The sequence below is a fragment of the Cephus cinctus genome, unplaced genomic scaffold, assembly GCF_000341935.2.
Source record: "Cephus cinctus unplaced genomic scaffold, Ccin1 Ccin1_scaffold0168, whole genome shotgun sequence".
NCBI classification, from domain to species: Eukaryota; Metazoa; Arthropoda; class Insecta; order Hymenoptera; family Cephidae; genus Cephus; species Cephus cinctus.
The window spans coordinates 368,079-386,127 of NW_014332892.1; the positions used below are offsets into that span (position 1 = coordinate 368,079).

The window sequence follows — 18,049 nt, forward strand, 5'->3', positions numbered from 1 at the left end:
CTAGTGGCTATCAATCTCCTCCCCTCACACTCGCCCCTAATAAAACACGAGAAAATGTTAAGGTCGAAATCCGCGTGCGCCTCGTAAAGAGCCGAGAATTGCGAAGGGGATTAAGAGCGTTACTGCGGTCAGTACAAAGTAAAGGGTGGATTTTAGGGGTTGTAGACTTTTACGCTTTACGACGGGGGAGAGGGGAGGCTGAGCATTGACCATGGACCATTCGGATTGTACGAGAGCAGAGAAAACAGCCACGTGTTATTTCGCAGATTTGGCCACCCCTCACCCCTACCCACCAAGTTACATTACCCTTAGCATTGATTTTGTTCGGTACTTTTCTAACTCCACCCCCCTCCACCCTCCGCCCTCCCCTCTTTCAACCCTACGATCACCTTTTTTCTTTCCCATCTACCTTACTCCCTGACTTTCCTACACGCACCATCCCCTGCAACCAGCCTCATGGCCGATCGATACTTCTTCGGGATGGTCCTCGTGACGGATCGACGCTTCTTCCAGGATACTTGCTTTCTCTCTTTGTTATTCTCCATTCCTCTTTTTCTTTTCCATTCCTTCTCCACTGCTCTTTACGATTCTTCCACGCGGACCAGGACACTTGCTGATCTCCCCTGGTATTTCCGGTAAACGCCAGAGCTTTCGTTCATCAACCTCGTACGGACGATTTACGGTATATGCATTGCAAATACGTCACCAAAGGGGTGAAAAAATCGAGGATCCCCCAGGTCGTTCTCCAAGGACCATCCACTGTAGGTAAAACTGATCATTAGATCAAAACGTACGTATAGACTACGCTTGCTCTACCAGTAGTACACGGGTGACCAACCAGACGTAATTTCAAGTAGAGCTGGGTCCGTGCAAGATCAGATAGAATATGGGGTCTATTCGTGAAACATCCGAAGACAGAAAGTGTTCTCGGGGTGTACTCCCAGCGAAATGTCGTGTGCCGATCTCTCGAGTTTCTTCCACGTAACAAAGTATAAGAGGGTGGCTCTTCTCGGCGAGGTCGATGCGACCGACCAAGGGAAAGGGATGAATTGGACGGGGGTGGTAGCTGGAAAATTAAAGCTCCAACAACCCCAGCAGACCCGCACTTGACGACCTGCTACCGACTCCCCGATGTGCAATCACCCTCGCACCATATCATCCATAACAGGACTACCACCCTCGTCATCGTCCTCGTCCACTGAACCCTCCAGCGTCTTGGCGCCACTCCCTTACGTTATATAGAGACTCCCCTGACTTATTCCACCCTCTGTCCTCTTGTATCCTGCTTGACCACAGCCACCCCCGTATATCTCAGCTTCTTTCGTTCGTTCTCCTCCCTCGGCTCCTGGCCTGACGCCGTTAGCGCAGCTCTTTCATTTTATCCACGTGCTCGCTGCGAACTGCCCTTTACGGTCTACTGATAATTCGATCGGCACGTCCGCCGTATCTTACCGACAAAGTTCATGCTGGGATCTACAAGGAAAAAAATAAATAAATAAAGGGCACCACGAGAAATGTTTACCTCGTCGTATACTGCGCTTCCTCGATACTGCAGGGGACGATTTCTTTCGTGACATCCGGTTGTGAGATTTTTCTATATCCGCTTCTCTTTGTCCTCGTATCACTCTCAGCGTGTCCAATCGTGCGGCCCACTCTCTCCCCGGGCTTGGAAAGTCGGAATTTCGTGGCCTCGTCGACGGGGGGTCGGTGACCTGACGTGAGACGTGACGGAACAATGTAGAACAATTAACGAAATAGCAAATTATTAAATGACAACAAGAGTAACTGCAATCGTACACGTGAACAACCGATACTACTTTTAGTATTACTATCCGCCATTGCTACGAGTATTGTTACTACTACCACTGCTGCTACTACTACTTCTAACTACATGCTATTTTTAATTGATTACTGAACAGCAACGGAGAAATATCATCGCCGAGAACGAACGGGTCATCAAAGATTGAGGAGAGCAGGAACGGGGTGTGCCGTGTGTTAATAATAATGAAAGAAAAAAAAGCGAGAAAAAAAAACAAAAAATAACATAAATAAATAAAAAGTTATTAGAGGAACACTGTAGAATGAAAAATGTTGTAGAATTTAAAGGAGCGAGTAAATAGTTCACGAACGAGAGGGGAGAATTAATTGAGCTGAAGAAAAGAAAGAATTGGGGAGTACGATAAACCGTGATAGGAGGGATAAGAGAAAAAATAAATTAAAAAATTGCGGAAAGATTTGACGACGAGACAAAAGAAAATAATTAACAAAATTAACAAAAAATAGTGTTGTGAATGGGAATAAAGAGCGTGTGATATAATTAATTTCACCCTGTGGTTACGGCACTGATGGTGAATTTATTATTATTATTGTTATTGACGTTACTAGCGTCACGAAGCGTCCGATTCGCCAATCGCGGCCGTTATTATTTCTCCGCGACTATTGTCATCGTCATTGTTCATTATTATCCGCGATAGGCAAAGCTAGATCAGTTCAAAGTGGTTAGAAAACAAATTTCAAAGTCACCGATGTGCAACGCCGAACGCCATTGCCAATCCCGTGCGTATTATACGCGTAAATTTTAAACGCATCGCCATCTATATACGAATCCTAACAGAAAAATTCCGCCCATCCGGTCAAGCCAGGGTCTCCCCGCCGATTTTCTCGCGACCGGTCGCAGTCACGATCCGTCCGTCACGGCGACGCAGGCCGACGAACATCTTTACGCAAGGCAATAAAAAATAGAAACCACTAAAAAATTGTTCACGATTCACGGGATAGCTAGCAAAGGTCGATCGGCGCATACCGGTGCCGCATTTGTCGCGGCGTCGTACGCGATAAGCCGACGCGACAGATTTAGGTTAAGAAAAAAGAAACAAATAAAAAAGAGTATGGCTCTCGAAGCAAAATTTCTAACGCCGAACGAATCGAAGAGAAATCCCTGCGACTGCGCGAGTGATAAGTTTGACGATTAATAACAATAATAATAAAGACACAACAATAATTGTAATAAGACAGCACGACACACACAGGAACGACATTGTAATAATAATGGCGTTGCGATGAGAAATATCGTTTTTCCGGCCGATGTTAATACCGGTCTTGTTAAGGGCCCGAGTCCTCGTCGATACTTACCTGAACTTTATTTTCTAGCCGTGGTGGCGAAGGGTGCGCGGTGGGATTTGAGAGTGAAAAAAATACACAAAGGGTATTCGGCGACGTCGGCGGACGTCGTGATGGACTACGGAGAGATTTTGAAGTGACGGAGATTTTGAATAATGAAAAAGATAAAGAGACACTTTGACTTCCTCGCGGCGTCACATGTACATAAAACGTAACTCGCGGCCAGCGTGCGATTGCTCGATTCGGCGATTCTTTTTTTTCGTTCTCTTATGGCAATGCCAATTATACGAATAGCCGATTATTCCTTAATTCCATTTATATTTTCACGTCGTACGAACTACCGCCCTTCGTCACTTTAATTCCCATCGGCGTATAATCGTTCTCCACGATATCGCGTGCGACTCTTATCGATTCTCTGAATCGAGGGTCGAATGCGAATCGAGATTCAGGAACGGCTGAGGATTCGGGCCTCCGTAGTTTATTAGAATGGTAGAGAGCGAGTGAAGGAGAGTGCTAGTATGAGAATGAGAGAGAATGAGAGAGTCACGTGTGATGTATACTGTGCAGGATTGCCGAATGAACTTCGCAACCTTATCACGCTGTACCATAAAAAAAATAATAAATCCAATCGATTAACGTGCAGCCAACAATCTTTAAGATGATAAAAGAAAAAAACAGAAGAATGCATCTACGCGTTCCGAGGTAATCCTACTTGAGAGAATGTTATCGTTTACGTTGGTACACGGTAATTGATTTATTTTCACAAAGTTATGTACGTCACGGGGAGAGACTGAGAGCGAGAGAGAGAGAGAGTATAAGGTCAAAAGAAAAAGTGAAAGAAAGAGAGAATTCGAATGGATGAGAGTGAGAGAAAAAGTAGAGGCGTAGGAGAGCGATTAGACGATAACGGGATACGAGAAACGTACTCTACGAATAATAACGATATTACTATGATTATTATCGTTGCGGTTATGATTATGATTATCGCGAGGAGACGAATGAGATTTAAAAAAAATGAGATAAGCAACAACCACCAAACTATGTAATCATTTGTAAGACGAAGGGAGGGTGAGAATTAGTTACATTTTGAGTGTTGGAGAATATTCATTTGTAATTGTTTAAATCTAATGAGAAATGTACTGTAAAACTAGAGGAGGCAAGAACTCACTGTATAGGCACTAAAAATATATCATTTGTTGACATGAAATCCTTACGATAATTCATTCATTTTATTTGCTGCTCTACGTCACTTTGTACGATGCCACCGCTTAATCACCTTTATACAAATTCCACCTTTCACCAATGCCGATTAAGACCGCACTTCGGTCGAGTTTCATTGGTCCTGAAGTTTCTGTTTCCATGTAGATACAGAGATATGGTAAGTATAAATGTAATCCACGATTTCGCAATAATTCTCCAGTATTCGTTTGCGAATATTCGCACAGAGTAACCCTCCTATTTGTAACGTATAATCACTATTTACAGTAGTAAGAATACATTGCATGCGCCAGCGGCGTAAGTCTCTTGCATTGCCTTGATAATCCCTTCTCTCGACAATTCCCACGAGTCGTTGGGTGAGGATTAGGATCCCACGCCCATCTCACACGTCTAGCAACATACATTATCCGTAGAATGGTTGCTAGCCCAGATAGGTTAGTAAGCAGTGGGTAGATTTGCGATGGGGAGATACACTGAATTCGGTGGATTTGGTCTTAGCGACTTAGTCAAATTCATTCATGGTTTAGGCTCAAAGTTCCTTCGGTGTTAAACGACGTCACTGCTACTGATAGTAATCGATTGTCTTGCTCTAGGCACATGGTGAGTAAGGGTGAACTAGTATTTCTATGTCACCCTGTATTTACTTTCCTTTTCCCTCTCTTCTTGTGTTGGCATTATCTTGACGACGCGTTATCACGCGAGATTTCTTCGTACACGTATCTGAATTTATACACGGAGAACCCTTGCCAAATTATTCTAGAGGAAGAAGAATAAGGGAAGTATTAAAGTTATATGGATTTTGAATAATCAACCGTGAAAATCCTTGGTTGTGTCGTAAAAAATATTATAAAAATCATGATACAGGAAAGGAATAAAATAAATAATACAAATACTTTGCGCGGACCTTTGCACATCCCTCGACGCTCATTGTGACCACTGCCTTTAGTGTTTTCGTGTTTTCCTCTTGCTATTTTTTAATTACGTTTATTCAACTTTTTTCGCAATTCGTTACTGCTGCATCCTTACATCTTTCACGTCCATCTTCCGGTTAGCTTCAGGACTTAAGGCAACTTCTACTTTGTCAGTAGGAATTATGCTCAGCGAACCTATTTTTGTTTTTAAAAAAATCCAAAATTAAATACCTAACCACGTGATCCGTAATCGTGTCAATAATGAAAATAAACTCACCAATTCCTTCTCCCTTTAAAGATGTTCCTGAAGGAAATATGAAAAATAAAATTAATACTGTTTATTAGTCTCGTACTTAGAAAAAGTTCAATGATATATTTTTCTTAGTGATGGAAATATTTCACAGAACTTGAAAAATAATTATTCAGCAAAAAAATTGCACCCGTCTTTCATCGACACTTCTGCATCTCATAACTTACACTCACCGTTGCCCCTGTACTTGTTCAATTGTTGGTAAACCTGCTTCATACGCTCAATATTGATCCTCGAACTCTTGCTATGATTCACCATTGGCAACGAGTATTCTCGTCCTATAATACATTTGGCTGCTCGTTGCACACTGAGTGGTGCATTCCAAGGGTCGTGTATGTATCTCGTAGGAAAATTTTTGAGAATGGGTAGATAGCGTCTAATTACAAGTGAAAAGAATAGTTTAAATTCGAAGCCACGAAATTTGATTTGACGACGACTGAAGGAAAACCGATGAGAAAGCTACCGTATATAGTCGCCATTAGGGTCAGCCTTTCTGCCAAATCGAACTGGACAGTAACAATGAAAGAATTGCTGAAAGAATGAACTGCAGGATAACCACATCCACATCCCAGCATTAACGGACCAATCAGCATCGAGGAGAAGTTCGTCAAATACCTTGAATAAAAAAAGAGAGCTAGTAAAAATCGAATTGTCCCACTACTGTGTATACGTATATAATATACAGTATAAGAAGAGCATTAAATATCGCTCTAAATGCCAATGACATTGTGACATTATGATATTTTACCTTCATCCCTTCTTCCCAAGAGATCCAAAGGTCTCCTCTAGTTAGAAAGCATGCCACTGCGTGTCTGGCCAGGTGATGGATCCAACCTTCCTCCCTGAGCTGTGTCATTATGGCGTCGATCCAAGGAAAGCCCGTCTGTCCCTACGCAAAAGGAGACAAGACCAAGCTGAAGACTTAACCGTTTGATAGCCATTTCCATCGATTCTGGGAAACTACTAACGTTAGCCCATTTGGCCAGAGCCTCGACGTTCCTGTCCCAGGGTATTTGAACGCATATGGGATTTCCTTGCATCTTGTCAAAATTAGGATTCTTGGTCGCGGCACAGTAGAAAAATTCCCGCCATAACAGTTGTCCATGTAGTGACAAAGGCGGCACGGTCTTTTTAATCTGAAAATACAAGGTTATAATCTGAAAATGATAAAATCCACGCATAATTACGAACCGTACCTTTTTGTACAAATCTGTCAATTGATAATAAAAGAGTCGTGTACTCAGGCAGCCAAATCGTAAATAGGGCGACAATCCGGTTTGACTTGGTAATAAAGACTGGGGTGTCATCTTCGGCCGACCAAAACTCGCTACCCAGGCTTTTCTTTCCAGATGACGTTCTAACCTGGCCAGAGCTTCACTTTCGCCACCGACCCAGACAGGAGGCAAAAGACCTTCTGTATCGAAACCTAAAAATAGAATATAGGTTAGAATAACGTATTCTAGTAATCATAGGATTTTCAATATGCCAATGGTAAAGGTTACGTTATTCGTTTCTTGTACACAGTTGTAATATCCGTAAAAGATTAAAGATGATTAAATTGAACATAGTCAAATTTACTTGGACTATTGAAATATGTCAAATAAATCATCACCTAGTTCCTCAAGCGTCGGGACGCCATAAATCTCATCGTGATCATCCTTTAAAGGTGTGTAAGCATTTCCTACACAACCAGAAGTGACTGTAACTACCGGAGATTGCGGTGGATCCATACTGGCAACCACATTCTGAAACTGATGATAGGTCAACGGTGGTTTTCCACCATTCTTCTCAATGATCCTAAAAAGATAAAAAGACTTTGCAATTAAACACAATAGAGGTTAACCTCATTACGATCCACGCTAACTGTCCTTGGCACATTGTCAGTGAATCTAATGGAAAACTCGAAGCATCGCGTAAAGCCTGTTAAAAGCCGTGGAATGGATTGAAAAAGAAAGCAGAGAAAAGTCCTATAAAAATCGTTCGGAACAAGGACTGGAAATTCCATTGGCAATCTTCCACATTCCCGAAGGACCATGCTGCAGTTCCCATTGGAGCTAGAGAGTATAGCACATCACAGCGTATGAATACCGGTAGCCATCATATTTGCAGTCTAGTTTTACCCAAGAAATTCAATTTTTCCCTATGGCAAATGGTATATAATATCCGGAGTTTTAAGAGGTAAGTTAACTGTGTTTCACGTATCTTTTTATCAACCTTTTTCAGTTTTAATCAGGATCTAATAAACCTTCTTATCCACCGATCTCTTTGCCTAATAACCTGAGCAGGTAATATTACATAAATCCATAAAGTATATAAATAAAAATCTCCGTATCAAAATATGTATATAAAGGTTTGACTCGTCCTGATCGTCTTACAATCCACGGATTAATCGAGTCTCAGGATTTATCTGATTGTCAGGATCCATCATTAAAATAACCAAACGTTCTGGACTCACTGATCCAACTTGTAGAGAGTGTGTGAAACTTTCTGAACCACCGAGATACCCAGCTCCTTACAGAGTGCCGAGATGTTGTGATCCCGCACGCGGCCAAATGGTTCAGGATCTTCCTCAAAGGTCAGATTCGTAGTTCCCCATTCCTTGAACAGTTTCGGCAAGGCATCCGCTGGTTGACCACGAATCACGAACAAACGAGAATTCAGCTTCCTGAGCGAGCTGTCCAGGTCCTCCAGGCATTGCAGTAAAAATCTGCAAATAAAAATATTGCCAATAACAATAATCCTTAATTATAGTAACAGCCCATATATCCAAGAAATGTGAACCTTACCTCCATTTATTTATGCCAACATTGGTACTTCCGGCAAACCATGGATCCAGGACGAAGATACAACGGAAAGTGGATGCTCCAACCAAACCTTCTTGTAAAGATGGATTATCATGGAGACGAAGTCCTTTTCGAAACCAGTGAACTGTATGTTTTCTGCCGTCATCTTGCATCTGGCTCCCCTCATCATATATTTTACGACTTCCGGTCATCTCTCGATAACTCACGTGCGCACTGGGAACTTAATCACTATCCGATAGTCCCATAATAAACAGTCATCTGCATAACACTTTTATAAACGTTTTCATCACATTCTTTAAAACAACTTACATTATATATTATATTTATAGTAGTGTAGAAAATATTTTTGACAATTTTTTTTTAAATTTCATTCAACACTATATCCTCCGCACAAAAAAATCTCTTCTCTCACCTATCAGTTTATCACGGTAAAACGTTCTCGTGCATTTGGTCGTCACGTATCTAACACGTCTGGTCTCACGTATACGTTAAATATATACTTGCTGTCTGCTGCAATATATGCTGAACTAAACAAAAACTCACTATGTTAAACAGTCGCCATTACGATATCATTTTATATCTACTAAAGCACGCGAATATTCAATCGAATGCCTCATGACCAACCGGGTTAGCTTAACTGTATTTTTATTATACCACAGATATCTCCGACCGGGATAACGAAAAGAGGATCAAAAATGAACAAGCGCCGACTCCAGAATACCAGAGACTATCATGGATAAGCTGGATCCTTCAGTGAAACTACAATAATAATTGCAAATCTCCTGGTATCGTTTTGCGAAAGGGGATGATGTCGACCCTCAACAAAGGGATGAGAGGCAGGGTCTAAGGGTGTTAAGTGTTGAATGAGACGAGGAGACGGCAGGAGTATTCAGTATATACTCCTCACCCACAGTCCGACGTGCAGAAGGTAGAAAGGGCCGTATCTGGAAAACGTGACCACGTAACATTGACGTTATACCGTGACGTCAACAAACCTATGGATGTTTACGTCAATGAGTAAAGGATTCAAAATCTCATCGTCTAATAGCAAAATCCTTTAAACTGTGTGCATCGCCACGTGACGTTGTATGATTAATTAGGATTTAATTGTTTGCTCACCTTGAACAGTTGAAAATTAACAAAAAACCTTTTTTGAGTCCACCGACATAAAAGAAAAAAATTACCTGATGATAAACGGGCTTTTATGTCATTAGTATTTTACATTCGATAATGAAGCGTTATATAATAGATCTAGAGAGGCGAACGAAGCCGAATGATTAACGTAGGGCTCGTTACGTTGATAGGTAAACGTTATGTAATTCGATTATTGCCTATAAGTTACAATGTCAAGGGCATCAAAGGGTCCACTCTGTTAGATAAGTTCTTGGCCATTAAGTACAGGTTATGCTCGCTATCTATTTATTATATATGTATAAGTACCAGGCTACTTTACTAACCATGCACGGTGAAATTGCATAACCGCTATGGACCGGTAAAATATATGTATAATATATAAGCGTTTATGTACGTACGTATATACTACGTCTTCTGAAACTCGCAACTGCAAATTATAATATGGGGTACGTATCACATCGAGCGTACTCTAGTTCCAACGTCTGAAGCAGACATCGCTTGACAGTTTCTTCTGCTGTCTAATAATTAGTGTGCTTTGTCTCGCGTACTAATCAGCTTAGAATCCGAGGGAGGTTATTAATGCTAACGTATTTTGCTGATAGATGAATATAGAAACGAAGTCAAGATGACTTGAAGATACGTAAAAGGATGTTGAAGCTTCTCGTAAGAAATGCGTACATACAAGCATTTTTCTCTTCTAACGCATAGAGTCGCGACGATTCGATCGGTCGATATTACAGGATCCTACAAATTTATATGTGAAGCATTTCATTACCAAATGAGAAATAGAAAAGAATATTTACTGAATGAAAATCAATTAGGAATAACAAAAAGTCGTACCAATCAAGCTGTAACTTACAGAGACAATGCCAGTAGCGCACAATTCTGTTAGGAATTACCGACAGAGTAAAATATCGTACGGTGGAAACGGATCTAGGCACTCGAATATTTGCCTCTTGGTAAAATTATATAAAGATATAATTTGAAAATTATTAAAAGCAATGATCATGGAAAATAGGTAACTCACTAGCATATAATTAATGAATGCTGTAGACCATTGAGTATATTTAGAATTGGTAAACTGATAACAGTGCATGAGTTTCAAAAATATTTGAATTAGCACTCAAGATTATATATTCTCAGTATTGCATATATGGAATCCTAGAAGGAATCGGATATCGGTATGGCTCACCGTCTTATCTATAGTAAAGACAAAGAAGGATTCGTTCACAACAAGAATCTTAAGTAATTGCTCCGTTGAAAGTTCACATACGAAAATAAATCACATCACAAAAAATACACTGTCAATATGAGCTGCTCGCGCGGTACTGCTGATTGTTAAGGCCAACAGAACTTGGTGGCTGTCAGGGGGTCTTGGAGGTTGCAGAGTGCGAAGGGAAATATAGAAACCACGCCAAAAGCAACGTGACCGCGGATTTCGCGAGCAATACGATTGGTTGATTTTGTCACGTGGTAAGAAAGTCACGTTGCAGCCGCCGTGGTCTGCTGCCTTCTCACTGAGTCGTACGTTCCAAGTTCTTCGTCCTTTCATTTATTTTCGCCACATCCTTGCGTCACTTCTAAATTGCACTTAAAATATGGTTTAATAATTGTTTCTATTTACTCATGAACTCTGGGAAAATAATACGGACAATTAATGCTGGATCTGGTACATCAGTTTACCAGATTCTCCGCTTCCCTGGATGAGACAGCCTAAGTTTGGAATTCATTCTGTTGTCACGTTGTTCCGTCAAAGTGCTTCTATATTGCGTTGGTAAAAATAGAATCAAGGATTTTGGATAAAATTTGGTAACGTTAGTGAATTTGATTGATGTTCAGGGTATTGACGTTTTGGATAGAACTCTAGTGAATTCCTTGGGGCAGGTGTCAAAGGACTTGTGATCTAGATAAAGATGTAAACTTACTGCTTGATATACATTTGGGGAAATTGTTATGGGAATTTCAGTCAGGTGTTTTCCTAGGACAATTTCACTATTTGTTGTTGTAAGTCTTACGTAAGAAGTGTTACAAGGATTTTTACTCTTAATAATATCCATGACGCTGTTGCTCGACGTAGGAATGTTTCGGAGAGTCTTTTTAATCTTCTTTTTTTTCCAAACACAATTAAGATGAGTGTGTAATAATATTATTTTATTAAATCACTCTTGGGTACAATGAACATGGTAAATATTCACGCAGAGAAATGCTTGTTCTTTTCTTGTCACTTAATTTTTTCGCACGCCATTTTCGATCAGGGCAAACTTTTTCTCAATTCCGATAGGGATACCTTCTTACCAACCAATGAAAAGTAAAAATTAGGACCTGTCGGTAACCCGGTAAGATTTTGATCATTTTAAAGATTTTTCGATTTTTCTTAGGACATTTATTTTCATTCAAGTAGTTTCAGGCACGTCCCACTAGATGGTGCTTAAGGTTTTTCTTTCGCGCTATCAGATAACTACAGCTGAGAAAGGCCAGTACGTGTATTATAATTTTACGTTCGTTCGAACAACTTCTTTTGTCTTTTATAATTCAATTAGTTATTATACCACTGCTGTTAAATCTAAACTATTTTCATTATATAGGTATAACTATTACTTTGAGGTTTGTTATTGTTATTTTACTTTATTCTAACGTACAGAGCGTATCAAAAAGTAACACAAGTAATTCCCTTTTCTCTCATTAATCTAACGTGAAAGCTTCTGTTACTTTTGCCACACCATGTACCATAAATTGCATTATATATTATATATATATATATATATATATATATTTGTGTGTATAACGTATGTATAAAACTGTCTCTTGCTAAAAATCCATAGTGAGTTTCTTTGTTATTCATTTATTCATTTTGCCGTTGAATTTAAGACTACGCATCATTAAAGTCTATTAATAATCCGTTATTAATACATAATATTTCATAGTATTTTGTTGATCTATAACTCTAGATATTTTTTTGTCTATACATAATTGTATTTCTTTTCGTAATTTCCATTCGTATATTTTTTTTGTTTCTTTCTTTCTTTCCTTTATTTCCTTACAGTATATAGAGCTTAGTACGTTTTTAGTACGACTTCTCCACGCTCATAATTTTCAAAAATCACGACGCACCGATAACGATCCTTTCAAAAAGTCGTATATCCCCACGATACCTAATACCAAATTTTCTTGTGCGAGTTTCGTAAACTCGTGTCTAACTTTTAATTCATGCAATATCTAAATTCATATACAAAAAAAATGTTTTGAAAAGAAATTGAAAGACTAATATAAGGGAGTGTAACTTACAATCCTAGACAAGATGTCGCGAACAGGTAAAGACACTCTCGTATGACTTAAATCTATAAAAAGAAAAGGAAGGATCGATCCATTTGTGCCTTTTGCTACGTCGGCACTCTCGTATTTCCAAAATGTATTTATGCGTCACCATTTTCATTTTTTTTACTCAAACGACAAAAAAAATACGAAAAATCGGGTAATACGCTCTAAAATTTCCCGTAGATTATATACAAATCAAAAGTACGACGTGATACAGATTTTCGTAATCCTGTCACTCACGATGAAAGACAAAGATTTATTTTATATTGCTCTAGTCAAAGATAATTGTCGAATGAAAAATATAAGTAAACATAATTCAGACGTGCATCGGCTAGTAAAAATTATTAATCTGTGATTAAAAATTAATCTTACAGTATGCTGCGTGTATGCATTGACAATTCCGCTTAGTAATAATTTTTCTTCGGATACCTTGGCGCGTGTATGATAAAATAACATAAATATTCAGAATTAATAAATCCGAGACATTTTCTTCAAATTTGTATACAGTAAGCGGTACCATACTGATAAATACTTGTATACATGGAAGCTGACAAGGAAGAGATATTGCTTTATGGAAATTTAATCGTATCAATTGTCAACAGTTTTTTCTTCTTCTATGAATTACGAAATTCAATACAGTCCCGTTTACGATAAGAATCGAGTTTCATCAATCCTGAATATATGAAGTCTATTGCCCTTACTCATACCTCTCTTTTAGCGTTAAGAGACGTCTATTAGTCGTTAAAAGACAGCAGATAGCAGTCGATAAAAGACGTCTCTTAACGTTAAAAGAGAGGTATGAGTAAGGGCCTATATGGCGATTAACTGGTATCAAGAATTTACACAAATACATATAACACGTGAGGATGTTCCAAGGGGTTTGTAAGCTTCACGATATAACAGATAGGGAGGGCTTAAGGATTTCGTATATAAAAAATAGCTGTCTGTCGCCAACCTGAGCACATTGTAGAATTAAAAGCGTACTCCTCGATTAAAAAGAAAAAGACAAAGCACGATTAATTCATTTCTTTGTGTCGTTACTCACTTTCTTTTTCGTTTTGTTTTTTTTTAAATACACTGACTTGCTCGAAGTGAGTGTCGTCAATACGCGGCTAACGTTCTACGAATTCCAAAACGAATTATTATTAAATGATATAAAAAAGAAAAAGAAAATTCAGCGATCAGGAAAGCCACGTCAAATATACAGTCCAATATATATGTATATGTAGTTTACAGATAAACATTGCGCGGTTGAAGATATTGGAGCGCATTATAATTCCTGAAGTTCCTTAATATTGCCACTTCTATACTTCGAAATTATACGCCTCCATTGTGAAGTCCTCGTTACTTAATAGGCATTCGCTTTCTCGAAAAAAAAGAAAAAAAAAATCTTAAATAGTCTTGGGGAATGAAACCTCAATCGGTGAATTCGGTTTTCCTTAATTATAGTCAACCCAAAACTATCCAGGTACGCATGTTAATTCGACGCAAATAATTTTGTTAAGATCGATAAAATATAATACAATGTTTATCGAATTTCAAGAACGTTAACTTCTACGTTTAACGTATTTATGTATATATATCGGTGTGTAACCTGTATGATTAATTGTGTATGTCCGTGTCCATGCATGCATGCATATATTATGTATAGGAACATCCATTTTGGAGGGCTCGTATTAAATGTCTCAATATATTTGTCTCTTATTTAAGTGCACGTCTCTGAGGCCTTCGACGCTGTTTATTGTGACTCCTTGTAGTTTGATCGCTTCTTGATTGATTGGCAGTGCGAACGTTAGGTAGTTCATTGATGCTTCGCCCAATATCCACAGGATAAAAACCCAATTCGATGTTTTCACTTTCTAGAGCTCTTCTAGAACCTCTAGTTCGACCTGCGATTCTTTCCATTTCATCGAACTTCGCTTGCAATCTACAGGCTAATTTAAAATCTTTCATCTCTTGTAGAAGTAGCCTTTCCATATTTTCTTGTTCCTTGATAACATCATCGTCAGTCGGACTATTGGTATTGTCATCATTTATTACTTCCATCTGGACATTCGTCATCTGCGATGAACATCCGTTAGATCTTGGATCGTTACAATTATCGAGTAAAATGTCATAAGTATTTTCACTGGGCTTCTTGTCGACTTCATCCGCACTGAGATTCTTCCTTGCGTTCCTGGTCGTTCTCTTTGTGGTCTGTTTGATCATCCTTGTAGATTTCCGTGGCATCGTTGTCATCTCCGTCGAGGAATCTATCACAACGCGTGTGGTTCTGTGAACCCTTTGTCGCTTTGCTTTAGAACCAGATTTTGGTGGGTTCTTTCTCTTGGATTTAACCTCGGAGTTTTCTGATAATTCTACGTAGATAGTGTTCTCGATGTCTGTTTTACTTGGACCTCTTTTCCGCCTTGTACTTCGTCGGGAGGGCTCAGTTTCCGGCACTGGATTTTGTATACTTGGAGATACTTCCTTGACGTGATTTACTTTTCGGTTTTTGATCCTTTCGGCTATGTTTTCGACTGCTGTGTCATCTTCTGAGAGTTCAGGTTGATCACTGGGATACGTATCTGCTCGCTCTGATGAACATGTGAAGTTCTTATCGGTCTCAAATTCTTCATTTTCTTCATCAAGGTCTTTTGAATCTAACGTGTAGACTGGGTCTTTTCTATCTGCCCAGGAGTTCTTTCGCCGTCTAGATTTCGCAAGGATACCATTTCTTACTTGAGACTTCCAGGTCTTGTTTACCTTACCAGCATCTAATCCTTCGTCAAGGATCAACTTCTTGCTTACTTTAGTGCCATTTATTATTTTATTTATAGGTTTTGTGTAATTCTTGTTACTATCAAATGACAGCTCAGAGGCAAGATCAAGCCTTCGCACCGTATCAGATACGTGAGATTTCACCAGTTTATTGGAGATGCTCTGTGATTGGAGTAAGGACGTTGAGGGCTTCCTGGTAATTTCCATTTCAACACTTTCTTCACTGGTTGGACTCTGCTTTGTCTTCAAGTCTTGTCTCGTCTTGCCTGAAACACAGATACGCAAAATCGTAATGTCCATTTGTACGTTTAAGAGTAAAAGATACTTGTGAACGCGTACTGAATACAATTCTACGAATGGCAAAAATGTTTACCTCTAAAGGCACTCCAGGAACAACCAAACATTCTTTTCAAATGAGTTGGTGACGGAGGTTTTGGCACGGTATTGGACGCTCGTTTCAAGATGGGAACGACTCTAATTAACTTCGGATCTATTTGCCTGCCGTCTGTAACAACCAGAAGGGGCAGCACCCGTTAAATTTCGTATACACTAAATATTTTTGTACGTCCTCGCTGTCGTGCGACTTACCGGAGGAAATTTTTAATGGTGTTCTTGGCATGGCTTTGATTGGTTTGAAATGATGAATTTCTTGATTGATACTGTCATGGCTACCAGCACTTTCGGCACTGCCGATTCTCTCATCGTCATCGCCTGCTGTCATGCAGACTTCCACTCCTAAACTCTTCTTCTTGCTATTCAGGACGTCATCTGGTACATGCAATTCTTCTTTACTCTGCATGCTATAAATTTTTGAACCAGAACAACCAGGCTCCGATATATAATTTGAACTACTGAGTTGAGTGAGTTTTGGCACAGCCTGATGCTTCAGTGTCCGCGTAACGGCGTTATGTATCGGCATTGATTTTTGACAGCAGAATTTATCGGGTGAGGTTTTATATATACTTGATGCACCTGCTTTCATACTGGAGGCGTAGCGCTCTACGCGAATTTTCGATATTAAGGCAATATTCGATTTTCGTGGTTCGGTACCATCTCTGCATTTTATTATGGGCTTCTCATCTTCCAGACCTGAACCATCTACCTGAGATATTTGAACACCTCCCAATGACAGAAGTTTTATATCAGGCTTAGATTCATCCATGCTGTTATCAGTTTCCAGTTCTGAATTATCTGTATGGTAATTTGTAACTGTTTTATTCTTTTCGGCAACTTGCTTTTTTGCTAATGTTTTAGCTAGTAACTGATCTTGTGCCAACTGTGCCATTCGCTGTTGCTCTTCAGCTTGAATTTTCCGAATTAAAACTTCACTAGCAATACGTTCAGCCTCCCGCTTGCGTCGCATTTCTTCCTCGGCCATTTGAAGTTGCGCCTCATATTCCCTACGAATTTCTCCAGCCGCACTAAGTATTTTATTTGTTGCTCTGAATCCTAGAAGGAAAAAGTAAGAAGAGATATTTTATTGCACAAAGATTTTATATTTATAAACTTTACGCAATGAGTTGTAAAATATTTTGTGAAATAATGATTCTATAGGATAAATACACGAATCAGCCATACAGCTTCATGAAATTCTACTGGAAAATTTTTCTTTACAATAAGTAATGCCATAACAACAATAAATCTTTCATGTGCGATAAAAATGTTAAATCAAAAAATTAAATGACTTTTCCATAATACTAATAATACATTAAGATCAAAATAACATCATATAAACATGCTCCAAAACGTAATGGAATTTACATAAACATTAATTCTGATTAAACAATGATCGTAAAACGATAGTACGGCTGTAAATGATATTAAGATTTCAGACTGTATATAATAGTTAGGTGCAGTTAGGTTAGGTTATGTTTGTTTATTCCTCAGCTGAAGATGCCTACCAGAGTCCAGCTCGATGTCCTCCTCGTCGCCGTTGTGCTTTCCCTCGACCTCTTTAGGAAATCTGGTACGAATGAACTCCCAAAGCCCGCTGTTTACTAGAGTTTCAGACTTGGTAGCTGTACGTAACCAGGAGCCAACCCGTACTCTGCAGAGGGGACAACTTAAACTGTTGTGTTCGAAAGTTCCCTTGAGGCACCTCAGGCAAAGACTGTGGGTACAGGGCAATGTTACTGGTTCAATCAGGATGCCCCTGCACACTGGGCACATCAAGTCTCTCAAATTCACTTCCCCGGACGCTCGCGATAGCGATAGATCAAACAATTTTGACGTTCGTTTTAAATACGTCGCCATTTTTCCATGTTCTCGACACAGGCACTGCCACCACCACCAGACTTCGTTCTCTGGGGCGAAGGAAGCGAGTCTACGGGAACCGGATCTCATACGGAGAAACAGCAACTTCATAGCTAATGGCTCAGTCGATAAAGCATTATTAAGGGTTTACCGACTGATTCGCCTATGTTGGGATCTACGTTACTGACTGACCTTACTTTCAAAGGAAAATGATAACTGAAGAA

The 18,049-nt window shown here is 39.4% G+C and overlaps 2 protein-coding genes across 8 annotated transcripts; both read right to left on the reverse strand.

Moving 5' to 3' along the window:
- Positions 1-4,309: 4,309 nt before the first annotated feature.
- LOC107264250 (cryptochrome-1) lies at positions 4,310-11,393 on the reverse strand. Of its 6 annotated transcripts, none has more exons than XM_015732303.2 (12): positions 10,690-11,393; positions 8,776-8,890; positions 8,346-8,631; positions 8,015-8,266; positions 7,172-7,356; positions 6,528-6,985; positions 6,308-6,448; positions 6,023-6,174; positions 5,733-5,935; positions 5,527-5,553; positions 5,243-5,444; positions 4,310-5,094 (listed from the first exon to the last, which is right to left on the reverse strand). In XM_015732303.2, exons 3-11 carry the CDS (start codon positions 8,552-8,554, stop codon positions 5,347-5,349), a joined length of 1,725 nt encoding a protein of 574 aa, XP_015587789.1. In that variant the 5' UTR covers positions 8,555-8,631; positions 8,776-8,890; positions 10,690-11,393; the 3' UTR covers positions 4,310-5,094; positions 5,243-5,346. The 6 variants fall into 6 exon arrangements, with proteins under 6 accessions (XP_015587789.1, XP_024937119.1, XP_015587790.1 ...); XM_025081351.1 differs by having other exon boundaries at positions 6,528-6,695; positions 6,756-6,985; positions 8,346-8,890; XM_015732304.2 differs by having other exon boundaries at positions 10,525-11,393.
- Positions 11,394-13,024: 1,631 nt separating this feature from the next.
- LOC107264249 lies at positions 13,025-17,903 on the reverse strand. Of its 2 annotated transcripts, XM_015732299.2 has the most exons (4): positions 17,474-17,902; positions 16,161-17,021; positions 15,946-16,077; positions 13,025-15,838 (listed from the first exon to the last, which is right to left on the reverse strand). In XM_015732299.2, exons 1-4 carry the CDS (start codon positions 17,823-17,825, stop codon positions 14,514-14,516), a joined length of 2,670 nt encoding a protein of 889 aa, XP_015587785.1. In that variant the 5' UTR covers positions 17,826-17,902; the 3' UTR covers positions 13,025-14,513. The 2 variants fall into 2 exon arrangements, with proteins under 2 accessions (XP_015587785.1, XP_024937115.1); XM_025081347.1 differs by lacking the exon at positions 15,946-16,077 and having other exon boundaries at positions 17,474-17,903.
- Between the last annotated feature and the right edge of the window lie 146 nt (positions 17,904-18,049).

Bases quoted from the DNA above. Each gene is read 5' to 3' on its own strand.
- LOC107264249 (XM_015732299.2), bottom strand. From the start codon at position 17,825: ATGGCGACGTATTTAAAACGAACGTCAAAATTGTTTGATCTATCGCTA. The intron at 17,022-17,473 runs GTAGGCATCTTC...TTTTCCTTCTAG, and splicing joins GGACATCGAGCTGGACTCTG to GATTCAGAGCAACAAATAAA. The intron at 16,078-16,160 runs GTAAGTCGCACG...TGGTTGTTACAG, and splicing joins ACCATTAAAAATTTCCTCCG to ACGGCAGGCAAATAGATCCG.
- LOC107264250 (XM_015732303.2), bottom strand. From the start codon at position 8,554: ATGACCGGAAGTCGTAAAATATATGATGAGGGGAGCCAGATGCAAGAT. The intron at 6,986-7,171 runs GTGATGATTTAT...TTCTATTTTTAG, and splicing joins CCCGACGCTTGAGGAACTAG to GTTTCGATACAGAAGGTCTT. The intron at 5,445-5,526 runs GTGAGTTTATTT...AAACAAAAATAG, and splicing joins TTTAAAGGGAGAAGGAATTG to GTTCGCTGAGCATAATTCCT.